This window comes from Mya arenaria, chromosome 5 (genome assembly GCF_026914265.1).
Source record: "Mya arenaria isolate MELC-2E11 chromosome 5, ASM2691426v1".
NCBI lineage: Eukaryota > Metazoa > Mollusca > Bivalvia > Myida > Myidae > Mya > Mya arenaria.
In genome coordinates this window covers 16,481,770-16,502,642 of record NC_069126.1, presented here as the reverse complement: position 1 = coordinate 16,502,642, position 20,873 = coordinate 16,481,770, and the positions used below count along the sequence as shown (strand labels likewise).

Genomic DNA, 20,873 nt, shown 5'->3' with positions numbered 1-20,873 from the left:
TTTTGTAAATAGAAATAATTTAATATCATATTTAACGACTACAATATAACCCAGCACCACTGTCATCTAAACTCAGTACTCTCGTTAACAGATGTGGTGAGTTCAAAGTCTGGTAAGATAGCGGCCACTTTTTCCCTAAGTTGTGCACGTCGTCTCTCTTTTTCTTTCTCGCGTTCAATCTCCTCTGGTAGGCGGTGCCAGGCCCGGAAATGACGCTTCAGCAGCAGACTGAAAAGAACATTATGGGTGAACTTAAATTACATGTATAGCTGGCCTTTATGCTTTTAATAGTAAAGATCAAATTAATTATTTAAAATACATTTTTTAAATAAAAGATAACTGTAAACATAAATGTAACTGTATTATAGAACTGAAAAACTAAAAAATGAAGTTTTTCATAAATTTTACTTAAAATGTATTAAAAATGTAAGACCAAAGGGTTAGCAACAAACAAGCATATATGCAACATTCCTTAATGATTTAACTCAAAGTTTAACCTCGACCTCAAGGGTCTTGCACATGACACATTTTTAAGTACTGAACACATGCAACAAGTAATTTTTAAATCCCTGCCTACATGACCAAGTTACAGCCCTGACACAAAAAAACTGGACGGACGGACAGTGCCATTTTAATATGCCCTCCTTTTGGGGGTTATAAGAATAATTATGAAATATTTGCCAGCATGGTCAAATGTCTGCAAGGCAAATGTCTATAAAGAATTTGGGTCAGCTGTTAACATCTATAAGCTGCTCACACTCTGTAGTGTTCCCGTGCCCTGCGATCCTTCTCCCAGTACGCGACCCTCTCCTCGTTGGCGTAATCTCTCCACGCCTGAAAAATGCGCCCCACGATGTTACCCTCATAATGTTTCCGCGCCTTGTGCCCCTCGATGATCATGTGGTGCTTGTACTACAATGTGAAGTAACAAGTTGAAAGGAACATCATATTTAGTTCATTTTAGTTAAATTTCAAACATATCTACATGTTTATGTAAAAGTAATCATTAATTTTTCTTTAAAACAAACTCAAATGTATATCTAATTACAGAGGCTTTAGTTGGAGACTAAAATAGATCGACCATAAACTGACCTTATGACAATCAAACTAAACAATACAGATTGAACAACATCATCATTACCAGTCTCCAGTTCTGGAAAGCATGTTTCACACACAGGAAGTTGGACATTTCTGTGGCGAGGGCTTCCTTTTCCCGCCATTCTTCCTTCACAGTGTGATGCCAGGCAAGCAGGACTTTTCTGGAAACCCACAAAAATTAAGACTGCATAATTATGTAAATTAGAACCACCTGTGATCAACTTTGGTTTGGGCTCTTAATCACAAATCTTATTAAAAAATTAATCCAATCAAACATGTTCTGCTAAAGTTACTCCAGAGGAGATGTATTCCATTATTGGACTTTCATTCCTAGAAAGCATCTCTGTAAACTGACAGGCTGTCTTTTGGAAGTTAATACTAAATGTATTGTGTACGGTATGTCTAAAATGTAAGTAACTATTTTGAACAGTACAGCCCAGTACACTAACAACCCTCAACACAGCAAATATAGTTTTATAAGAAAACATAGCATATTGCCGAAACAAAAGCACCCGAGAGCAAATGACCATGATCGTCTGTTTTTATTTTTCAGTCAATCAATTAGCATAACACATCACTTATTAGAGCCAGAGTTATAAGTCCTGCTATAGATGTACCCATTGCCTCTGGCAACATGTGTACCAAGCTTTCTTTAAATATCTTTTTACCATTTTTGAGTTATGGCCAAGATTATTCTTGCATGAACACGCCAATGACAACGATACAAACACAATGACAATAGCTTGACTCTATTTGAAAAACAGACAAGTTAAAAGTATCTAACATTGACTCTATTAATATCATTCAAACCTCTGCAGTGCTGTTTTAAAATGTTCTTCCGCAGCCTGGTTCTGTTGTCTGGCCATCTGTACTAGTTTCTTGAAGGGTACCAGGCCCCTATATTTCATCACTGCCAGTTGATAGTGTTGGTCCGCCATCTCTGTCTGAGCTCGCAGTTTCTCCTCTAATAACTGTTTCTCTGCTTCTCTCTGAAATACCATATTTTTTACATCCTAAATTGCTTCGTCTCAATGGTTGAAGTCCTTATAGAGTTAACATAGTTTAATAACTTTATTTGTGAATTACCTGAATCATGTACCTACTTTTAGAGGGTAAAGTTTATAAAGATCTGACCACACCCATTGGCTGCATTATGGCTTGACCTCTTTATTCGAGCCATTTTCTCATTACCAATTCATCCATCCCAAAAATTACCTATTACTGCCCAAACTAGTGTTCTTTTTTCTATTCCTTCTTTCTCGTTCAAAGCCAATTTCCTGGCCCTCCTCAAGGTACTCAAGTCATTCATAAATCCAATTAATTACCCGGTACTGCAACCAGTACTCACCTGTTTCTCTATTCGTTTCTTCTCCTTGAAAGCCTCAACCCGAGCTCTCTTCTCTTCCTCTTCCTGTTGTTTCTGGGCCTCGGCTATTGCCTCTAACTCAGTCTACAGACAAAAAAGCGATTCGGTCACATATTTCAAGTTTTTGATCTAGATCTTTCAATTGAGTCATACAAGTATTTGAATCATATAATTCAAAAACATTAAGAGCCAAATACAAATATTTCAATATGAACCTTTTTCATAGCCTTCATCATTATTCCAGAAAGCTTAGACATCATCCCAGAAACCTAAGATATTTTTTCACTAGAAACATGAGACATCATTCTAGAAACCTACGACATCCTTCCAGAAACCTAAGACATCATCCCAGAAATCTTAAATATCATCCCAGAAACCGAAGACATCATCCCAGTTATCTTAAACATAATCCTAGAATTCTTAAACATCAAATCAGACGCTTTAAACATTATCCTGGTAATCTTACATTATCCCAGGAACCTTAAACATCATCCCAGAAACTTCATCCAAGAAACCTTAAAAATCATCCCAGAAACTTCATCCCAGAAACCTCAAACAGCATCTATGAAACTTCATCCCAGAAACCTTCAACATCATTAAAATATCACTTTGGCCAATGTATAAAGCAATTCATAATTCAAATATCTAAATACACTAGTGTTTTTCATGTAAATATTTTTCAATAGTAAACATACCAGTCGTTTTTCCTCAGCCATTCTCCGCTTCTCCTCTCGTTCCTTTTTCTGCTTGGCGCGCTCAGCTGACCTCTCATCCATGTCTGCAAAACATTTAAACATCACAGATATTGACCTCATAACCGAAACATCGGTAGATGTCATCTATTGACCATGACCAACGTGCATACCAAATTTGGAAACCCTACACCAAGTCATTAAGTAGTTAATGATCAGATTTCAATATGTAAGGCCCGTGCCAGACAAGGTTTATGATCCATAATGTCATGGTACGAATTGCTTTTGTATGCATGGTAAGTTTTTTTTATATATAACTTCGCAAAGTATAATAAAAACGTACACTACCATAAACTAAATGCTTTTTCATACCAAACAAACCAAACTGAAATTTCTACATAAGTTCAGAAGTCTTCATCAAAAACAGTAGAAACTCAAAGAAATATAAAAGACAAGGCAACATCTACTTTTGAGAACTTGGACATATTTGGATTTCTCTGATGCAGTACTGGTGTAGGATGCTGGCCGAGATACATCTGTCCTTGCTGACCCTGGCGTTGCACTGAAATGGAAAGTGTGACATGAATTTGTACAGCTGTAAGAAATTGATTTTATCATATTTATATGTATATTTGGAGCTGATAATCAGATACAAATAGAAAGATTGCAAAATGCCCTATTACTAGAAAACTAGCTTGATAAACAGATGATTTTTTTCATAGATTATCATAATGCACATAACAAGAACAGAAGCCCCTCTCTGCCTGCTCATTTAGACAGCTGGGCCAGTATCTAATACTGATCTTATCCTTATCCTTAGACATGCCTCAGGGAATCCATTCAGCCTATTGGTCAGCTAAATATACAGGCCAATCAAAACTCTGAGTTTCTAATATCAGGGATGTGATTGACCTGGCAGCTGGAGGGCTGAAACATTTTCACCCATTGGTTTATGGAGCGCTCATGGGGTCAAAAGCGCACTGCTGTAGATGAAAAAATGGCTTTTTAGAAGCTCTTTTGAGGGCTCTCCTGACTTTAAATTTGAAGCAAACTGGAATATTAACTTCAAAAACTGAAAGCAACCAAATAATTTGTTTTAGGTAATTTTTTTTTTTTTAATTTTTTTTTGGGGGGGAGGGTCTCTGGGGCCATTAAATCCGCGGACAAATCACATCCCTGAATATGGACTATGGTCATAGGTGGTCTAAATATCATCCCAGAAACCTAAATATCATGTGCTATTATCTATTGACAAAATATTATCCCTTCATTGATCAATTAAATGATCATGTTATTTGGCCTTACAAAACAGATAAGTGACAGATGCAGTATATTTCATTTGCTTTTATTTTTAGGGACCATAAAGTCAATTTACAATGTATTACCAGTGGTAAGCAACAAAATGTGGAATAAACTATGACAACTTACGAAGCATTAGAATGATCAGTCCTAGCAGTTTCAGCCCTTCCATTCTGTAGTTTAGAGTTAGACCCTGCACTCTGGGGACGTGTGTTTGGTGCCTTCACAGACTTGTTACTGGTATGGGCCTTGGCAGAAAGGGGGCGGGGCTTGGTCGATGTAGAGACTGTGGGTTTGTGAGCTGGTTCGGGTTTCTTTGAGCTGTTTTCTACAAATAAAAAGTAATTCTACAGATTTATATCAAGAAAAGACAAACGAAAAGTAGTTTTTCACTGCGTTACCAACTTTAAGAGTTATACTTAGATTGAAAGTACATGCAATACATATAAAGATTCAATTCTAAATTTTAGTACTGTGCATGCGTTGCTTTGGCTGGAAATTTAGAAATGATTTATAGTACAGAAATAGACAATGCAAGAAAAAGAATCTTAAATTTAAAAGAGTCTAGCCAATTTTGATGGAATCCCTACCATTATCGAGTGTTGTCTGCTCCGTCTCCTCCATCTGTTGTTTCATTCCCTCCAGGACCAGTTTCTGTTCAACCAGCTGTTTCTGGAGCTCTGCATGTGTACTCTGTTCAATATTTATAAACTCATCATGTAATGCTTGGATATACAATTTGTCTCTTTTAAATGCCACATGTTATTCTGTATTATTTTTAAATTTTAGAAGTCTGTTACACATGAAGGTTTTAAGATGAAATGACTGTAAATAACATGTAAATGAACATAGAATAAACATATGTAGTTTTCACTTTTTTAATGAACATAGAATAAACATATGTAGTTTTCACTTTAACATTTCAGCTGTATAAACAAATAAAAAATAAATTTTCAAAAAATCAGATATTTTTTTGATTTTTAAAAAAAAGAACAATATACATTTACAGAGTAGAATGGGTGTAATACATGCCCAGGTAACATAGGTGACAGTGTCAGTCAGACAACAAAGAACAAACTTTATATGATGTTAATATATAAACATAATATGAAGGTCTCCAAGAAAATGCCCATTCAATTTGTTTAATTACTTGCAGATCTTTTTATCAGTATATAAAACAACTGTTTCCCACCATCTCTAGCTAAGACTGCCACATATGCCCAAAAATGGTCAAAGACAACTAAATAGATATACAGTATTGTTCACAGTACAAGTACGTGATATTTATATAATTGTGAAACTGTTTCAACATGAACCTTAAACTGCAGTTCTTCAATGAGTCTGTGTTGTTCCATGATTTGTCGTTTCTGCTCCTTGAGTATTTTCTTCTGGGCCTCGTGTCTGTGTTCAAACTTGCTGACTTCAAGCTTGTGCCATGGCTGACGGCCATATTTCTATACATTGAAAGTAACATATATATGACAAATACAGTATGGATAAAAAAGTGAAAACATGGCTAAATATAAACCTTATTTGGTTAGTTTTCTCTTTCTAATAAAATATCATTGCAGTCTATGAAAAAGTTTGGCAGAATGCATATCACACATATTATAAATGTTTAAATGCAACTGGCATTGTAAATAAAAAAAATAAAAATCATGTAAGCCTATAAATTGTCCATTAAACATACAAGTATACTAATTTGTGTATGTTCATTTTTTTTCCAAATGTTAGAGTGTGTAAATCAAATGTCTTGGACCTTACAAATGAGGAAATCATTTAGAAATATGACTTTTTAAGAATGGTTTACCAGTTTAATGTCTATCTCAGGGAAAAAGTATTCTTTTCTATTTAAATAATGCAACTATATTTCAGAATTGATACATTTTTATGCATTTAAGACTTTGAATTTTAAGTTCAAATTAGAGCCAAGTCAGAGATTTTCAATAATTTTTCTCTTTTCCCCCAAATATTCATCCAGATTGGTCTGAGGGTGTGTTTTGCACAAATATAACAATTTTTATAAACAAAAATTGTTTTGATTATTGGCACTTAATTGCACATGAGTTGTATTTACCCAAGCGGAATGGGGACAGAGATTTTCTCGCCTGGTAAAAATACAGAAATGCATGTTGGTTATCCAAGAAGTCATTTTTTTCTTGAGTAAAATGATCATGCTTTCAAGGTGTAATCTATCATGGAATATGAGATCAAACAAGATGCCAACCTTGAGTACTTTAGCGTTAATTTCCTCCGGTGAGCAGTCGAGTTCCCCTCCAGGCAATGCTGCCAATTCCTCTGGGGTCAGGTCAAGGTGCCTACGGGTTACCTGTTTAAATATTTATGCAGTTACACTATAACATAGCAACAAAAAAAAAAAAAAATGTAGTAAATCAAAAGTTCCTGAAATAGGCACAAAGCACCACACTTGGCAAACATTCATAAATGTTCAGCTTATGTTTGAATACCATAAATGACTGGGTATTAGACACATTTTTTTCCCTCAGATTTCGATGTAAAAAATGCCTGCGTATAATACCCAGTAACAATTTTTTGAACTTTTTTTCTGAGGTCGATTTCAGGCCGAGCATTTGTTTGGATTTATGTAAAAAGGGATGTTACTCGTGTCATATTGATCGAGTATTTACAGGTTAAAGTGGCAGTTGAAGATCAGGATATGGTATATCGTAAGACGTTTATAATTTAAACAAAAATATTTTTTGATTAAAGTTATTCAATATCATTTGGAATAATAGATTGAATTGAACAATAATTAAACATGCTTATAAAAAAGCAAAGTTTGGCACTGGCAAAAAATATTTTTTTGTTCGATAAGGTGTGAAAAATTCACACTGCCTTAAGTTCTGTTTAACATACCAATACTACAAACTGATGCGATAATGGTCTTGTTTTTTCGTACTTTTCCGCGAAGGTGTTGACATTTTGAGAACAAACCCGTACAATATAAGGTTTATGCATTACTTAACCTTCATTCTCGACAGGTTATCATTTACGATATACTGTCAGAAACATAAAACAAAGTAAAATAAAAACATATTTTGCATTGTCATTGTATGGTTTTAAAGATAACTATCGCCATTTTCACGAAAAAAGTTTTTTTCGTCACTGTCAACAAACATGGTGGCCGAAATTGACAGACGTTTTTGACTTATTTTCTATGCGTCCTTTTACCCAAAACATAGTTTAAAGTTTTTTTCTCAGATTCTTACAGATTTTTTTGTCTGCGTCTTATACCCCCTATCTTCTTATACCCAGTCATTTACAGTACTTTATGTCAGTTTTGTTATGAAAAACACTTTTAATTGTCTGGGTATATGATTGCATTATGCTGTAAATAAAAATCAAGCATAATTAAGTTTAGATATTATACGGACTCTATGATAGGACTCAGTCTTGTTTGAAAAAGGGCCTCAATCCAGCCATTTAAAAAAACGAAAACAGAGAAATCTATTGACCAAACAGCAAAGATTGGATTAAATCCTACAACCACCCACCTGCCATGGTTCTGTGGGTATCCTAGACTGTGGTTCTCTATGATGTGCCTCTCCTTCCCGCGTCAGATTGACCTCACTCCGGTCTGTGGACATTGAATCTCCCATGGGGTAGGCAGGTACACGCCTGGTTGTCTCAAACATGGCATTCTGTCAAAGTCAGAAGGAATACAATTATTTCCAAAAGCTTTTTTCCAGGACATTACAAATCATTAAAATACAGATAATTGATTTAAACAAACATTAGAAACAATGGTACTGAATATGAACTGAACAGAAAGCTACCACATACATAGTATGACAATAATAAATATTATTTATATAACACTCACAATTTTATCAGCTGTGGTCTGCCTCTCCTTGCCACCCTTCTTATCTCGTCTCCCTGTAGGTGCCCGAGACTCGGATTCCCTAGCGGTTGATTCTGACCCCCTGGCGGTTGACACCATACTGTCCCCATCACCCCAGAGTTTCCCACTAGCGGCAGCCTCTAGGAGTTTGGCCATCTTGTTCCGAGTGTTGTTTTGTTCACTCTCCAGGTGGCGCCTCTCCTGTTCACTATGTACATACACTTGCCAAGCGATGAAGTACTTGCGTAGCAGTGCGATACGACTGTGCTTTTCAGCCCTTTGCTGGTTTCTGAAAAAAAACATATGTTTTTCGTAAAATAAAACTACAATAATTTAGAAAGCAGACTAAAGCAATGTTAAAAAGATTTAACTAGATCTATCACACTTGTGGTTTGAATACCCTCCACACAAAACCTTGACAGAGAATAACATTTATTAAACCTTCACTTACATTAAATTGTAAAACACAAAGTGCAATAACTCTTTGAAAAATATTACATATTTATACCTAGAAGTTGGGCTTGAGTGTGACACCGATTAGCTTTTAGCTTTCTTCGCTAAAATATATTGGTATAAACAAAACCCTTTATGCTTATTATGATCAAATAATTTCATCACAAGCTTCCCACCTCTGAGTATTGATGACTTCCAGTTCCTGTCTTCGTGATTCCGTGTCCATCCTACGTGCCCGCACGTAGCCCCGCCATGCATTCCACGCCCGCAGCAGCAGTTTCCAGTCATACATCGCCCGTGATTTACCCATCTGCAGACGCCGCTCTAAGGCTTGGTTGTACCAGGCCGAGAAATGACGATGGAGGATCTGGAAAATAATTATATTTGATTAGGTTATAAGTATTATATAGCAATATCATTTACAGAAGAAAAGACTTTGCAGAACTTAATAAAAAAAAAAATAAACAAATTTAAATTATTCAACTAATTTGACACAAAATTGATTGTGCAAGGTTCTGACAAAGGCCAATTAGTATTATTCAATAGGTGATGGTAAAATTTTCGCAAAGTCAACAAATTCAATTTATTCATAGTTAAAGCATTGGTTGGAAGTAAATCATAAAAGTGAAAGGTCTCGAAGAAGAGCAGATCTACTTTAAGGTTGTTTGCAGCCTCCCTAGCTTCCAGTTCCTGTAGTCGCTGCGCCAGTCGTCGTTGTTTCTCCTCATCCCGCCGTTGTTGTTCAAGCACATGCTGGTCGTCAACCTCCGTATCCATAGCAACCTTCAACCGTGCTGCAAGTTGTATCTCCTCCTTAGCTTGACGCTCCCTGTAAGGTAATAGTTTTATGAAATAACAAAAAATTAGATGTGTTTCTGGTGCATTTAGAATCTGACCCACATGCAGGTGCAGAAGCCATTTAAGCAGAGCTTCATAAGGTTTTATTTTTCAATCCGGACCTAGCACACATCATTTTCACATATATATATACATGTTTTTGTGTAAATGTTAACACAAAAATGAACAATTTTTTACATTTCATCACATAGCGTGTGCAACTTTTTTTACTGAAGTCAAGATGAATAATGAGTAGTAGTAGTACTTCAATGTATAATTCAAAATAGTTCATTAAAGACAGTGCTTTTTTATTATTATTCATTTCTTTTTCTTAATTATGTATTCAGTTGCTCCCTCCATTGTTATGTCATAATTTACATGACATTCCTAGTGAACTCTTGCAGCTCAATAACCTTGTCATGACTTATCTTAAAATGTGTGCCTAACTGTTTATCATTTTTTGTAACGCAGTATCATTCGCAAACTTTTGCTTATCAGAATGATGCCGATGGTCTATTCACAAATATATATTGAAGTCACTTTCTTTGTGATCATACAATATCTATGTTACCATCAATACATATCAGACTTACTTTGCCTTCCTATCCTCTGAAATATTTCTCTCTTCTCTCATTTCCTTGCGTATTTTGGCCATTTCCTTTCTAATAGCCATCTCCTCTTTCCGTCCCAATAGCTCTTTCTGGCGCTCCTCCCTCTGTACCAGCTGTTTAGCGGCAGACTGAACTATCTTCCTGTTTTGTTTCTCTTCCCTCTGTCTTCTCAATTCAGCCTCCCTTTTCTCTCGGTTTTCCTTTACCTAACAAGAACAAAAAGTATGACTAAGGTAGGGGAATTCTTCCTTCTCCATCCCATCATATATCACAGTACATATTGATCTGATAGTTATTGCTCCATCTTGCTTTAAGGCTTCCAAAGTTTGTTGGCCAACTTATCCAATATAAACCCTACCAACATCTTATATCATGCATCCTCACCAGTTTCTCTCTACCCCAGAACAGCCCCTATGGCTGCTTTTTTTAGGGGTCCCTCTGTTTTAACCACTTATAATGACCTAAATTTTATTTAAAAACTATTCGGACCACCTTAATCCATTCATCACACCATCTCTATCCCTGCAATTCCTTGATGTTATTGTAGCTCCATCTTGGTCCATAGGTCCTTCTATTTTACCCACTTCTCTAGATAAAGATCTTTCTTGAACTCTTGCCAGGTGACCTGTTGATCCACGCATCTAACCCAGCCCCTCCCACACCCACCTCCGCCCACTATCGCCCCCTCTCAAAAATCAAAGCACTCCTACACCCACCATTTACCACAGTACCTGTTGTTGTCTTAGTTCCATCTTGGTCCGTGGGTCCTTCTGTTTCGCCCACTTGTCTAGACCCAAATCTTTCTTGAACTCTTTCCGGACCACCTGTTTATTCAACATATTTTTCATCACCGAGGCAACAGCTTCATCCTCATCCATGTTGTAAATGTCTGGGAAAATGAATATTTGCAATTCATCAAGGTTTTAGGAATGTTTTATTGCCAAGCATAACTGTAAAAATTGGGGATTGTTCAGTCAAACATCTATTTTGGGGACCGTAAAATGTACATCAAATGACTCTTACACTTTCTTGACACTTTCTTGACAACATGTACATAAAAGGCGACCCTTTTCATAACAAGAGCCGTCATAACACAGCGCGCTCGACTATGCCGCTTTGACTTAGAATACAATATAATGATGTAATAACACCAAGTTTGGTCTCTTTATGTCAAACCTAACGAAAATTCTTCGATGCATAAGGTGACTTTGATGCTGCCCTCCCACCAGCCCGCCCAAACACGCAAGTCATTCAAATAACTTGATTTCCCGTTATGAAAATGTGGTTAAGAATATATACAAATATGCCTTTCAAAGGAAATTAAAAAAAACATAAAAAAATAAAAAAATTCAAGGGCCATAATTTGTACAAAGGCTTAAAACGGAGTTATGTTTCTTGTTGTAAGATGGTTGTAAATAATTTTGAATTTTATTAAGTGCATTTAATGAACGGTATAGAAGTTTTTTTTATTAAAATCCCAACTTGCCCTTAACTTTTACTTGCCTAAAACTTTAACCTAAGTCAATCAGGGGCCATAACTTGTATTAAAGATATGGAGTTATGTAACCTCATTGGGTGATGGTCCTGAACAATTGTGTGAAGTATTAAGGCAATTGAATGAAGGGTATAGAAGTTATTAAACAATATCCCAACCTGCCCTAAAACTTTAACCTAAGTTCCATAGTCAATCAGGGGCCATAATTTGTATAAAAGATAATATGGAGTTATCTAACCTCATTATGTGATGGCTCTGAACATCTGTGTGAAGTATTAAGTCAATTGAATGAATGGTATTGGAGTTTTAAGTTAAAATCCCAACTTGCCCTAAAACTTCAACCTGCCCTAAAACTTTAACCTAAGTCAATCAGGGGCCATAACTTGTATTTAGGATAATATGGAGTTATGTAACCTCATTGTGTGATGGTCCTGAACAACTGTGTGAAGTATTAAGTCAATTAAACAAAGGATATAGAAGTTATTAATAAATATTCCAACTTGCCCTAAAACTTTAACCTAAGTTCCATAGTCAATCAGGGGCCATAATCTGTGTAAAGAATAATATGGAGTTATCTAACCTCATCATGTGATGGCCCTGAACAACTGTGTGAAGTATTAAGTCAATTGAATGTAGGGCATTGGACTTATAAGTGAAAATCCCAACTTGCCCTAAAACTTTAACCGGAAGCCGACGCCGGGGCGAGTAGTATAGCCCACCTATTCTTTGAATAGTCGAGCTAAAAATCTATTTATTTCAGGAAGCAAAAACTATGCTAGATAAGTTTGAAAGGGACTAGACACCACAAATATTCAAGAAAAGAAGTACAAGAAAATATAAAATATCCAGAATTTTACAATAATATTTACATTTAACCAGACATTAACCTTTGGATGTTTTTTTCTCCTCCCTTGATGACAACATGAGACCGTACTCCTCGTAGTTGTTAGCGAGCATGTTGTCCCACTCTCGTTTCACATCTGACTGCAACTCATGTTTTTCCCAGGCGTCATCCTCATAGTTACAGTCAATATCTGGACCCAGTCCGCCTGTCAGGTTCACTTTCTCCTCCATCCACTGCGACAACAGCTCCTGGGCTGGAATAGATAACAAATTTTACAGTACAAAAAAAGCAAAGACAGATTTTACCCAGGGGAAGAATACTGGTAAATAATGTATTCTACTTTTATTATATATAAAACATGCCAGTATAGATTTATCCAGGGGCTAATTTAAGTGGATACATTTTAACAAAGTGGAAAGTATGCCATTTAACACATTATTTTTTTAACATAATAAAATGTTAATAATTATAGTACAAGATAATTCATGATTTTTCATAAAAATTGTTATGCAGAAGTATTGAAAATTCATAAAATTCATCATACATTCAGTTTTCTTTTCAAGACAAAAAGAATGGAAAGTGCTTACAAAAAGCATAATTTCCATATTTTCCTATCTCAAGAAAGCAATTATTGGTGTATTCATCATACTTGTTGTTGTTATAAAAACTACACTACTTGAAGATACTGACTAAGCAGTCACCACTTGTGCTATCATGGTCTTATTAAATACCACAAGATGCTGCCTGGACACAGGAAGGGTTGGTTAATAGTTAAATTTCGTAATTAAGAAGTGACATGTGAAAGAAATGGCAGGAGCACAACAGCCTTTGCCCAATGAATGTTTCCTATGACAGTTGCATAAGTGTATGTGTAATAATTTAAGTCCTACATTTAATACAATATTTTTCAGATCATTTTTTTTACTAATTCATGGGCCATAACTCCTGTTAGACAAAAATGGTAGGTGCACAGTATACAATTAATCATTTTCAATACAAAATTAAAGTGACACTCTTATTCAAAATCAATACATACACATGTACAACATAAATAAATTTTGAGAGATAAATCTTTATCTACTTACTAAATAATTCATTTATAAAATATTAATTACTGATAACAAGATTATAACCATGATTTTAATAGCTGCAAAACACAAAGATATTAAATGACTGATGAATGCTTAAAGATTATCAGTGATCTACTATAGTCTCTTAAGGTAGAAATGTTGCTTCGAATGAAGACTTAAAACAAAGATAACTTCACCATATTTGATGAAACATAGCGCAGTCTACGCCACTTACAGAGCCTTGCCTTCGGTCTTTACCAGAGTTTGATTGAGAGTTTAGTTTCTTTAAACACTTCGAAAAACCTTTTCACAATACGGCCGTCTGACGGAGCACTGTCAAAACATTATTATGGAAACAGGTTTGTTGAAGTGTTTGAGGAAACTAATCACCTAATCAAACTTCGGTAATAAAACGAAGGCGAACTCTTTAAGTGGCTTAGACTGCCCTTTGTTTTATTTAAAATGGTGTAGTTAAAGAAAAGTTATCTTTGATTTAAGTCTTCATTTTATGCAAAATGTTGCCTTCCAACGTAGCATATATCACGTAATTTATCACGTGGTATACACACACTGTGGTATATTTAAATAATTTTATTAATTGTGGTAAATCTTATTTGGGAGTTATAGTGCATCTTTAAGTTATTATGTTTGCAACATCAAACAACTTCCATGTTCATGCTTCATGTTCAACCTTATTTGAACTTAAGTACCTTCATTGTAAGCCTGCTCATCGTCTTTCACAAAGTCTTTGGTAGCCCTTGCAACAGCCTTTCCTCTGTTCCGCCCACCTGATGCACTGACGCCAAAAGTATGCTGGGCTGCTCTATCAGATGCATCTTCTACTTTCTGTCAAAAAATAGTTGGGTTTATGTAAGAGGCCTAAAAATGTACAAGGAAGGTGGATTTTTGTAGGCCTTAAAAAAACTCAGCAAGTTTGCCTATTTGCATCTTCACTCTTCATTATTCATCAACATTAGTGTTGGAAATCAGTTCTAGTTTGACTATCGATAATTAGTTCCACTCAAGTAACCGATTATCGATAGTACAATCCTTTTTTGAAAATACTTTAATTGTCATTTTAATTGTGTACAATAACCTGTAATCCTTCAGTATGCTTATGTTATGTGTATGTTTGAAGTTATTTAAATCTCTGAATGTTCAAAGACATAAAAGAAAATATTTGCTAAAATTGGCTCAAAGTAACCAAACATGAATAACAAGAGAAAACAAGAAAAACAACTCGCCGGTTAAATTGATGATCGATTATGACCAAATACAATTGATTGTTGCCAATTTAGAGTCCAACCAATCAATTTTGATTATAATCGATCATTGGAACATCACTAAATAATATACATGCATTATGTTAAGTTTACTTTTTCTTACTTTTTATAATAACTTACCTGAATCCAGTTTTGGATGTCTGTATTGGTGGTTACATTCTGAAGAAAAACAGGAAAACACTTAACTTACAGTAAATGAAACTTTTTTAAGACATACATTACAAGAGCGCCAGTGCTTGTCTGTTATGCACCAGTCAATTGTAACCACATCCCCCACAGGTCCGGGTGGATAACGGGAAAAGTGGCAGAAATGGGCTGTGTTTTTACCTTCCAGATGGCCCTGTAGTGCTGAGTAAAAGCGGTGGTTTTGTTTTCCCGCAAAAAAATAGCAGAAAATGGGCTTAACCTAGGATGTCCCCAGGGTGCGGCGGTGTATGGCTGGGATTTTACCAACAGTTTATCCAGTAGGGCCCCCCCACAACGCAGGGACTATGACTTGCAAGGCACGAACTGATGGTAAAATCCCCGCCAAATGTCCCGCACCCCAGGGACCCTTGGTTAACGTTAGGCCCATGTCCCCGCTATATTTGGCGTGAAGACTGTTGCATTCTTAATCTTAATATATCTAAGGGACACAATTCTTTATATACTACAGCATATTTGGACTGGGACAGCAGAGATTTGTCACAGTCATTCAAGTCGTTCAAGTCACATTCCGACTTTATGTTTAAGGGTCCTCTAAAGGAACAATCACAAGAAGTGAAGTGTAATTACCTAATGCTGTGGGTTGGAGAAAAAGGTCGTTCCATTTTTAGCACTTGGAGACCAACAGACGATCAACAAAAAGATCTTACATACTTCTACAACCAGTTCGAGAACTATTGTAAACCAAAATCAAACCGTATATATTCAAGATACATTTTCAAAATGAAAATACAAAAAGATGGCGAATCGTTTGAACAGTTTGTTACGGACTTGAGATTACTCATCAAAGAATGTGACTATCCAGAGGACATTCTTGATGACATGATCCGGGATCACATTGTATTTGGCGTTCGATCTGTGAAACTCCGTGAAAAGTTCATAAGCGAAGGGAACGGTTTAACGTTACAGAAATCTTTGGACATTGCTAGAACGTATGAACTTACAAAATCACACATTCAACAAATGGACAACAATAAAAGTGTAAATGCCGTTACACCAAGGACATATCACCACCCAGAGGCAAAGAGGAATCCAAAACAAAGGTCGAGAGGCAAACTGAAGTATGCTAACGCTGGCACGAAGAAGGCTATGTGTTCAAACTGTGGATCAAAACACGAGACCAAGGACATATGCCCAGCAAGAGGGAAAGACTGTAACTACTGTGGGAAAAGAAATCACTTTGTTAGTGTATGCTACAAAAAGCAAAAGGAACAGAACAAATCACGAGTGCATGAGGTAAATGATTTTTCTTCCTCAGATCTAAGTGACAACTGTGATGGTTATTTTGTTAATACTGTTACTCATGACAAACACAAAAATCAAGCTTTTGTCAATATTTCAGTTGGTAACAACAGCACACAATTCAAATTCAAGATTGATTCTGGTGCACAAGTTAATATCATACCATACCACATGTACAAATCACTTGGTAGCAAAATTCAGTTGAAACACACAAACAGCAAATTGACAGCTTACAATGGCACATCACTCAAAGTACACGGTGTAGTTAGTCTTCAATGCTTGTACAATGGTAAAATTTCAAGAAACGAATTTTACATTGTAGATACACCCTCATGTCCAATTTTAGGTCTTGACACTTGCCTTGCAATGAATCTACTCAAATTTGTATCAGCAGTAGAACCTGACGTTTCTTACACAAAAGACCAAGTTATTTCAAAATACCATGATGTGTTTACTGGTCTGGGAACACTTCCAGGTGAATGTGACATACATATAAAATCAGATGCAATACCTGTAGTACACCCTCCAAGACGTGTACCTATTGCGATTAAGGACAGACTAAAAACAGAATTAGACAGAATGGTTAAAGACAAAGTCATTGTCAAAGTGACAGAACCGTCTGTATGGGTCAACAGTATGGTAACTGTTGAAAAACCCAATGGCTCTTTAAGGGTATGCCTAGACCCTAAAGACCTGAATGAGGCAATAGTGAGACCACACTATCCATCTAGATCAATAGATGATATTTTGCCTGACTTGACAGGTGCAACCGTATTTTCCAAATTTGACACGAGAACCGGTTATTGGTCTGTTAAACTGAACAAGAAATCATCATTTCTGACAGTTTTCAATACTCCATTTGGCAGATATAGGTATCTGAGACTTCCCTATGGTGTAAATTGTGCTCAAGACGTCTTCGTCCAGAAAATGGAGTCTTGTCTTGAAGGTTTGAATGGCGTCAAGGTCATTGTTGACGATATTGTTTGTTATGGCAAAGACAAACAAGAACATGACAGAAACTTGGACAAACTTATGGAAAGATGTCAACAAAAAGGTCTCAAACTCAATGCTGACAAAACCGAGATTGGTAAGTCAGAAATACCTTTCTTTGGACATTTACTGACGTCAGACGGACTGAAAATTGATCCTTCAAAGGTAAGAGCTGTCCAGGAAATGCCGTCTCCTAAGTCAAAGTCTGAGCTAGAGACTATATTAGGAATGGTGAATTATCTGCAACGATTTGCACCCAATCTTGCAGAAATGACTAGTCTGTTACGACAGTTGCTGAAGAAAGACAGTATTTTCCGGTGGGACCCGGAACATGAAATTGCCTTGAACAAAATAAAAAGGGTAATAACTCAAAACCCAGGACAGGTACTCTCGTACTTTGATCCAAATATTGAAGTTGTGCTGCAAGTAGACGCATCACAAAATGGACTTGGTTGTGTTTTGCTTCAAAACGACAAACCAGTTTTCTTTGCTTCGAAAGCATTGACGTCTGCAGAAAGAAACTATGCCCAGATTACAAAAGAGCTCTATGCTGTATTGTATGGCATGACCAAGTTTCATCAAATGACATATGGACGACATGTTGTAGTCCAAAGTGATCACAAGCCACTTGTGAGTATAACACGCAAAAGTTTGCATGTTGCTCCGCCAAGATTGCAAAAGATGATTTTGCAATTACAGAAATACGATTATGAAATTGTTCATGTACCTGGAAAGGACATTCCAGTAGCTGATACACTAAGTCGCAACTATTTGCAAGATGAACAGATTGATATATGTAAAGACATAGATGTTCATGTACATTCTGTCATGAAAAATATTGCTATGAGTGATCAGAAAATGACCCTGATCAAAAGCAAAATTGAGACTGATCAAGAGATGCAGACTCTGAAACACACAATATTAACAGGTTGGCCTGATAAGAGACAGAACTGTCCAAATAGTATTTTACAATATTGGAATTTCAGAGACGAACTAACAGTCATTGACGATTTTTTGTTGAAAGGAAACAATGTTATAATTCCCAAAGATTTGAGACATATGATGCTGGACAAAGTTCATGATTCACACTTAGGCATAGAGAAATGTACTCAGCGTGCAAGAAGTGTAATGTTTTGGCCCAATATGACCAAAGACATAAAGAACAAAGTACTCAATTGTCCCATATGTCTTGAACACAGAAACTCCAATGTCAAGGAACCAATGATTCCTAATCAGATTCCCAGCAGGCCATGGGAAGTTGTGGCTACTGATATTTTTCACTGGAATGACAGTAACTACATTGTTGTAGTTGATCTGTATAGCAGATATTTTGAATGCGGGTTACTCAGAAATATGAGAACTGACACGGTTATTCACAAATTGAAGGGCTATTTTGCTACACATGGAATACCCTCAAAAGTCATTAGTGACAATGCAGGACAATATTGTAGTCAGGAATTTGACAAATTTGCTAGAGAATGGGATTTTGAACATGTTACGTCATCGCCGTTACACTCACAAGGCAACGGTGTTGCTGAAAGATGTATTCAAACAATCAAAAAGATTTTCACAAAATCTCTACAAGATAACAAAGACCCGTATCTTGCAGTTCTCGAATACAGAAATGCACCGCTTTCATGTGGCAAATCACCAGTACAATTACTAATGAGTAGGGAGACTAGGTCTATTTTGCCAGTAACACGCAAACACCTTGAGCCGAAAGTTCAAAATAGGCAAGAAATCAAAAGCAAAATGTCAAAATCAAAAATCAAATCAAAGACATGGTTTGATAAATCTGCCAAGCCACTCACACAATTGTCACAAGGAGAAACAATTAGAATCAAACAAGGTAAACACTGGAAACAGGCAATTGTTAGGAAACAAGTGCATGACAGATCATACATTGTTGAAACTAATGATGGTGGTGTCTATAGACGAAACAGAAATCATTTGTTGAAGACAATTGAAAAACCATTTCAAATCATAGATACACATCCATGCAATGGCAACGACATTCGTCTAACTGAACAATCACAAAATGACAGTGACAGAAACATACAAAATCAATCAGAGCGAAACTTTTCTCATGATAACACTCAGTCGCAACAACAACAACCATCAGCACCAACTGATGTTGCTGGTAATACTGATCAAAATTCTAACATGTACGTCACTAGATCAGGAAGACAGGTCAAAGTACCTCAAAGGTTGGATCTTTGAACTGATTTATGATGTGTTTTGTGTTATGTTGTATATATATTTGTGATACTTCAATATATTTCAAATGTAAAACTTTTCTTCAATATTCTGTGCTGTGAAGGAAATTCATAATCGCCTATATCCTGTAACCGTGTGAAAGTGATATTTGTGGACAATATTTCTACAATGTTAATTGGATATATCAACAGCTATCTGCGGTATGAAAACAATACACTTTCAGATGACATTTCGGGGAGGATTCAAGTGTCCTTATCTGATCTGTTAACATTTAGTTAGAAGAAATTCTCATTAATTTCCAGATACACTCTGCTGGAACAATTAATCTGTCAAGAAGATTTTCTGCTCAGCTGAAAATAATGATAACGCTAGGGTGTTGACCAAATTACTTTAGATTAAATGTGTTCTTCATAAATTTACTAATTTGTTTTAAAAGAAGAGAGATGTTGCATTCTTAATCTTAATATATCTAAGGGACACAATTCTTTATATACTACAGCATATTTCTCTATTGTAGTTATTCATACTGAATACTATGTTTCATATATAGCTATGCCTGTAGTATTGTATTTCACTTGATGCTTGGGTATGAATGAATAAACATGTAACTCCATTTGAGATCTTATGAATCTAACCCATTCCGCAGGTTGTTGTAAGAACTAAACCAACAACGCAACAAAGACAAAACCACAGCATTCACCCAGCACTGCGAGGCCGCCGTGGTCACAAATGACTGGTGCATAACCCAACCATTATTTGAACTGCAGTTCACATATGCCATACTGTTGTCTGTTACATGAATGTACCTTAGGTTTTGACTGTAAGGCATCACAAATATCACCTTAAATTAAATTATTCTTTGGATATCTACTTTTCACGCAAGGAAATGATATGAAATAACATTTAAGGGCAAATTAGCTTGTTCTTTTTATCTTTGCATAAACTCTGATAGGAACAACTGACCCAAAATGGTGTCACAACAATTTGTATGTTATAGGATTTGCAATATAAAAAATCGTTAAAAAATATATCCAAATACAATTAATTGGATGAGTCTGTATCCAATACTATATGGAGACCGTTTCAGAATAGACGTTATGCCTTTTGACCAAACACACTTTTAGATAGATTTTTGCCTTTGTTACCTGAGAACGAGAATAGACACGGGGATTTTCTTGTCTTTTCCATCTATATAAACCTGGCTTATGCAAATCATCCGCCATAAGTATATTTCAAAAGGAAAATTTGGCAACTCCTTTAAAATTGTATTGAAATGTAAATATTTCATTCTCTGGCAGCCATTTGTAAAC

At 35.9% G+C, this 20,873-nt stretch overlaps 1 protein-coding gene across 1 annotated transcript; it reads right to left on the bottom strand.

The window, feature by feature from the left end:
• On the bottom strand, nucleotides 1–20,870 carry LOC128235003 (coiled-coil domain-containing protein 191-like). Its single transcript, XM_052949678.1, has 21 exons — nucleotides 20,709–20,870; nucleotides 15,031–15,069; nucleotides 14,338–14,473; nucleotides 12,601–12,810; nucleotides 10,950–11,107; nucleotides 10,201–10,424; nucleotides 9,425–9,599; nucleotides 8,947–9,137; nucleotides 8,300–8,606; nucleotides 7,971–8,117; nucleotides 6,683–6,784; nucleotides 5,772–5,909; nucleotides 5,046–5,148; nucleotides 4,585–4,783; nucleotides 3,624–3,718; nucleotides 3,160–3,242; nucleotides 2,447–2,548; nucleotides 1,909–2,087; nucleotides 1,142–1,259; nucleotides 758–912; nucleotides 1–228 (listed from the first exon to the last, which is right to left on the bottom strand). The coding sequence occupies exons 1-21, from the start codon at nucleotides 20,784–20,786 to the stop codon at nucleotides 63–65; spliced, it is 3,105 nt and encodes a 1,034-aa protein (XP_052805638.1). The 5' UTR covers nucleotides 20,787–20,870; the 3' UTR covers nucleotides 1–62.
• Nucleotides 20,871–20,873: the final 3 nt, after the last annotated feature.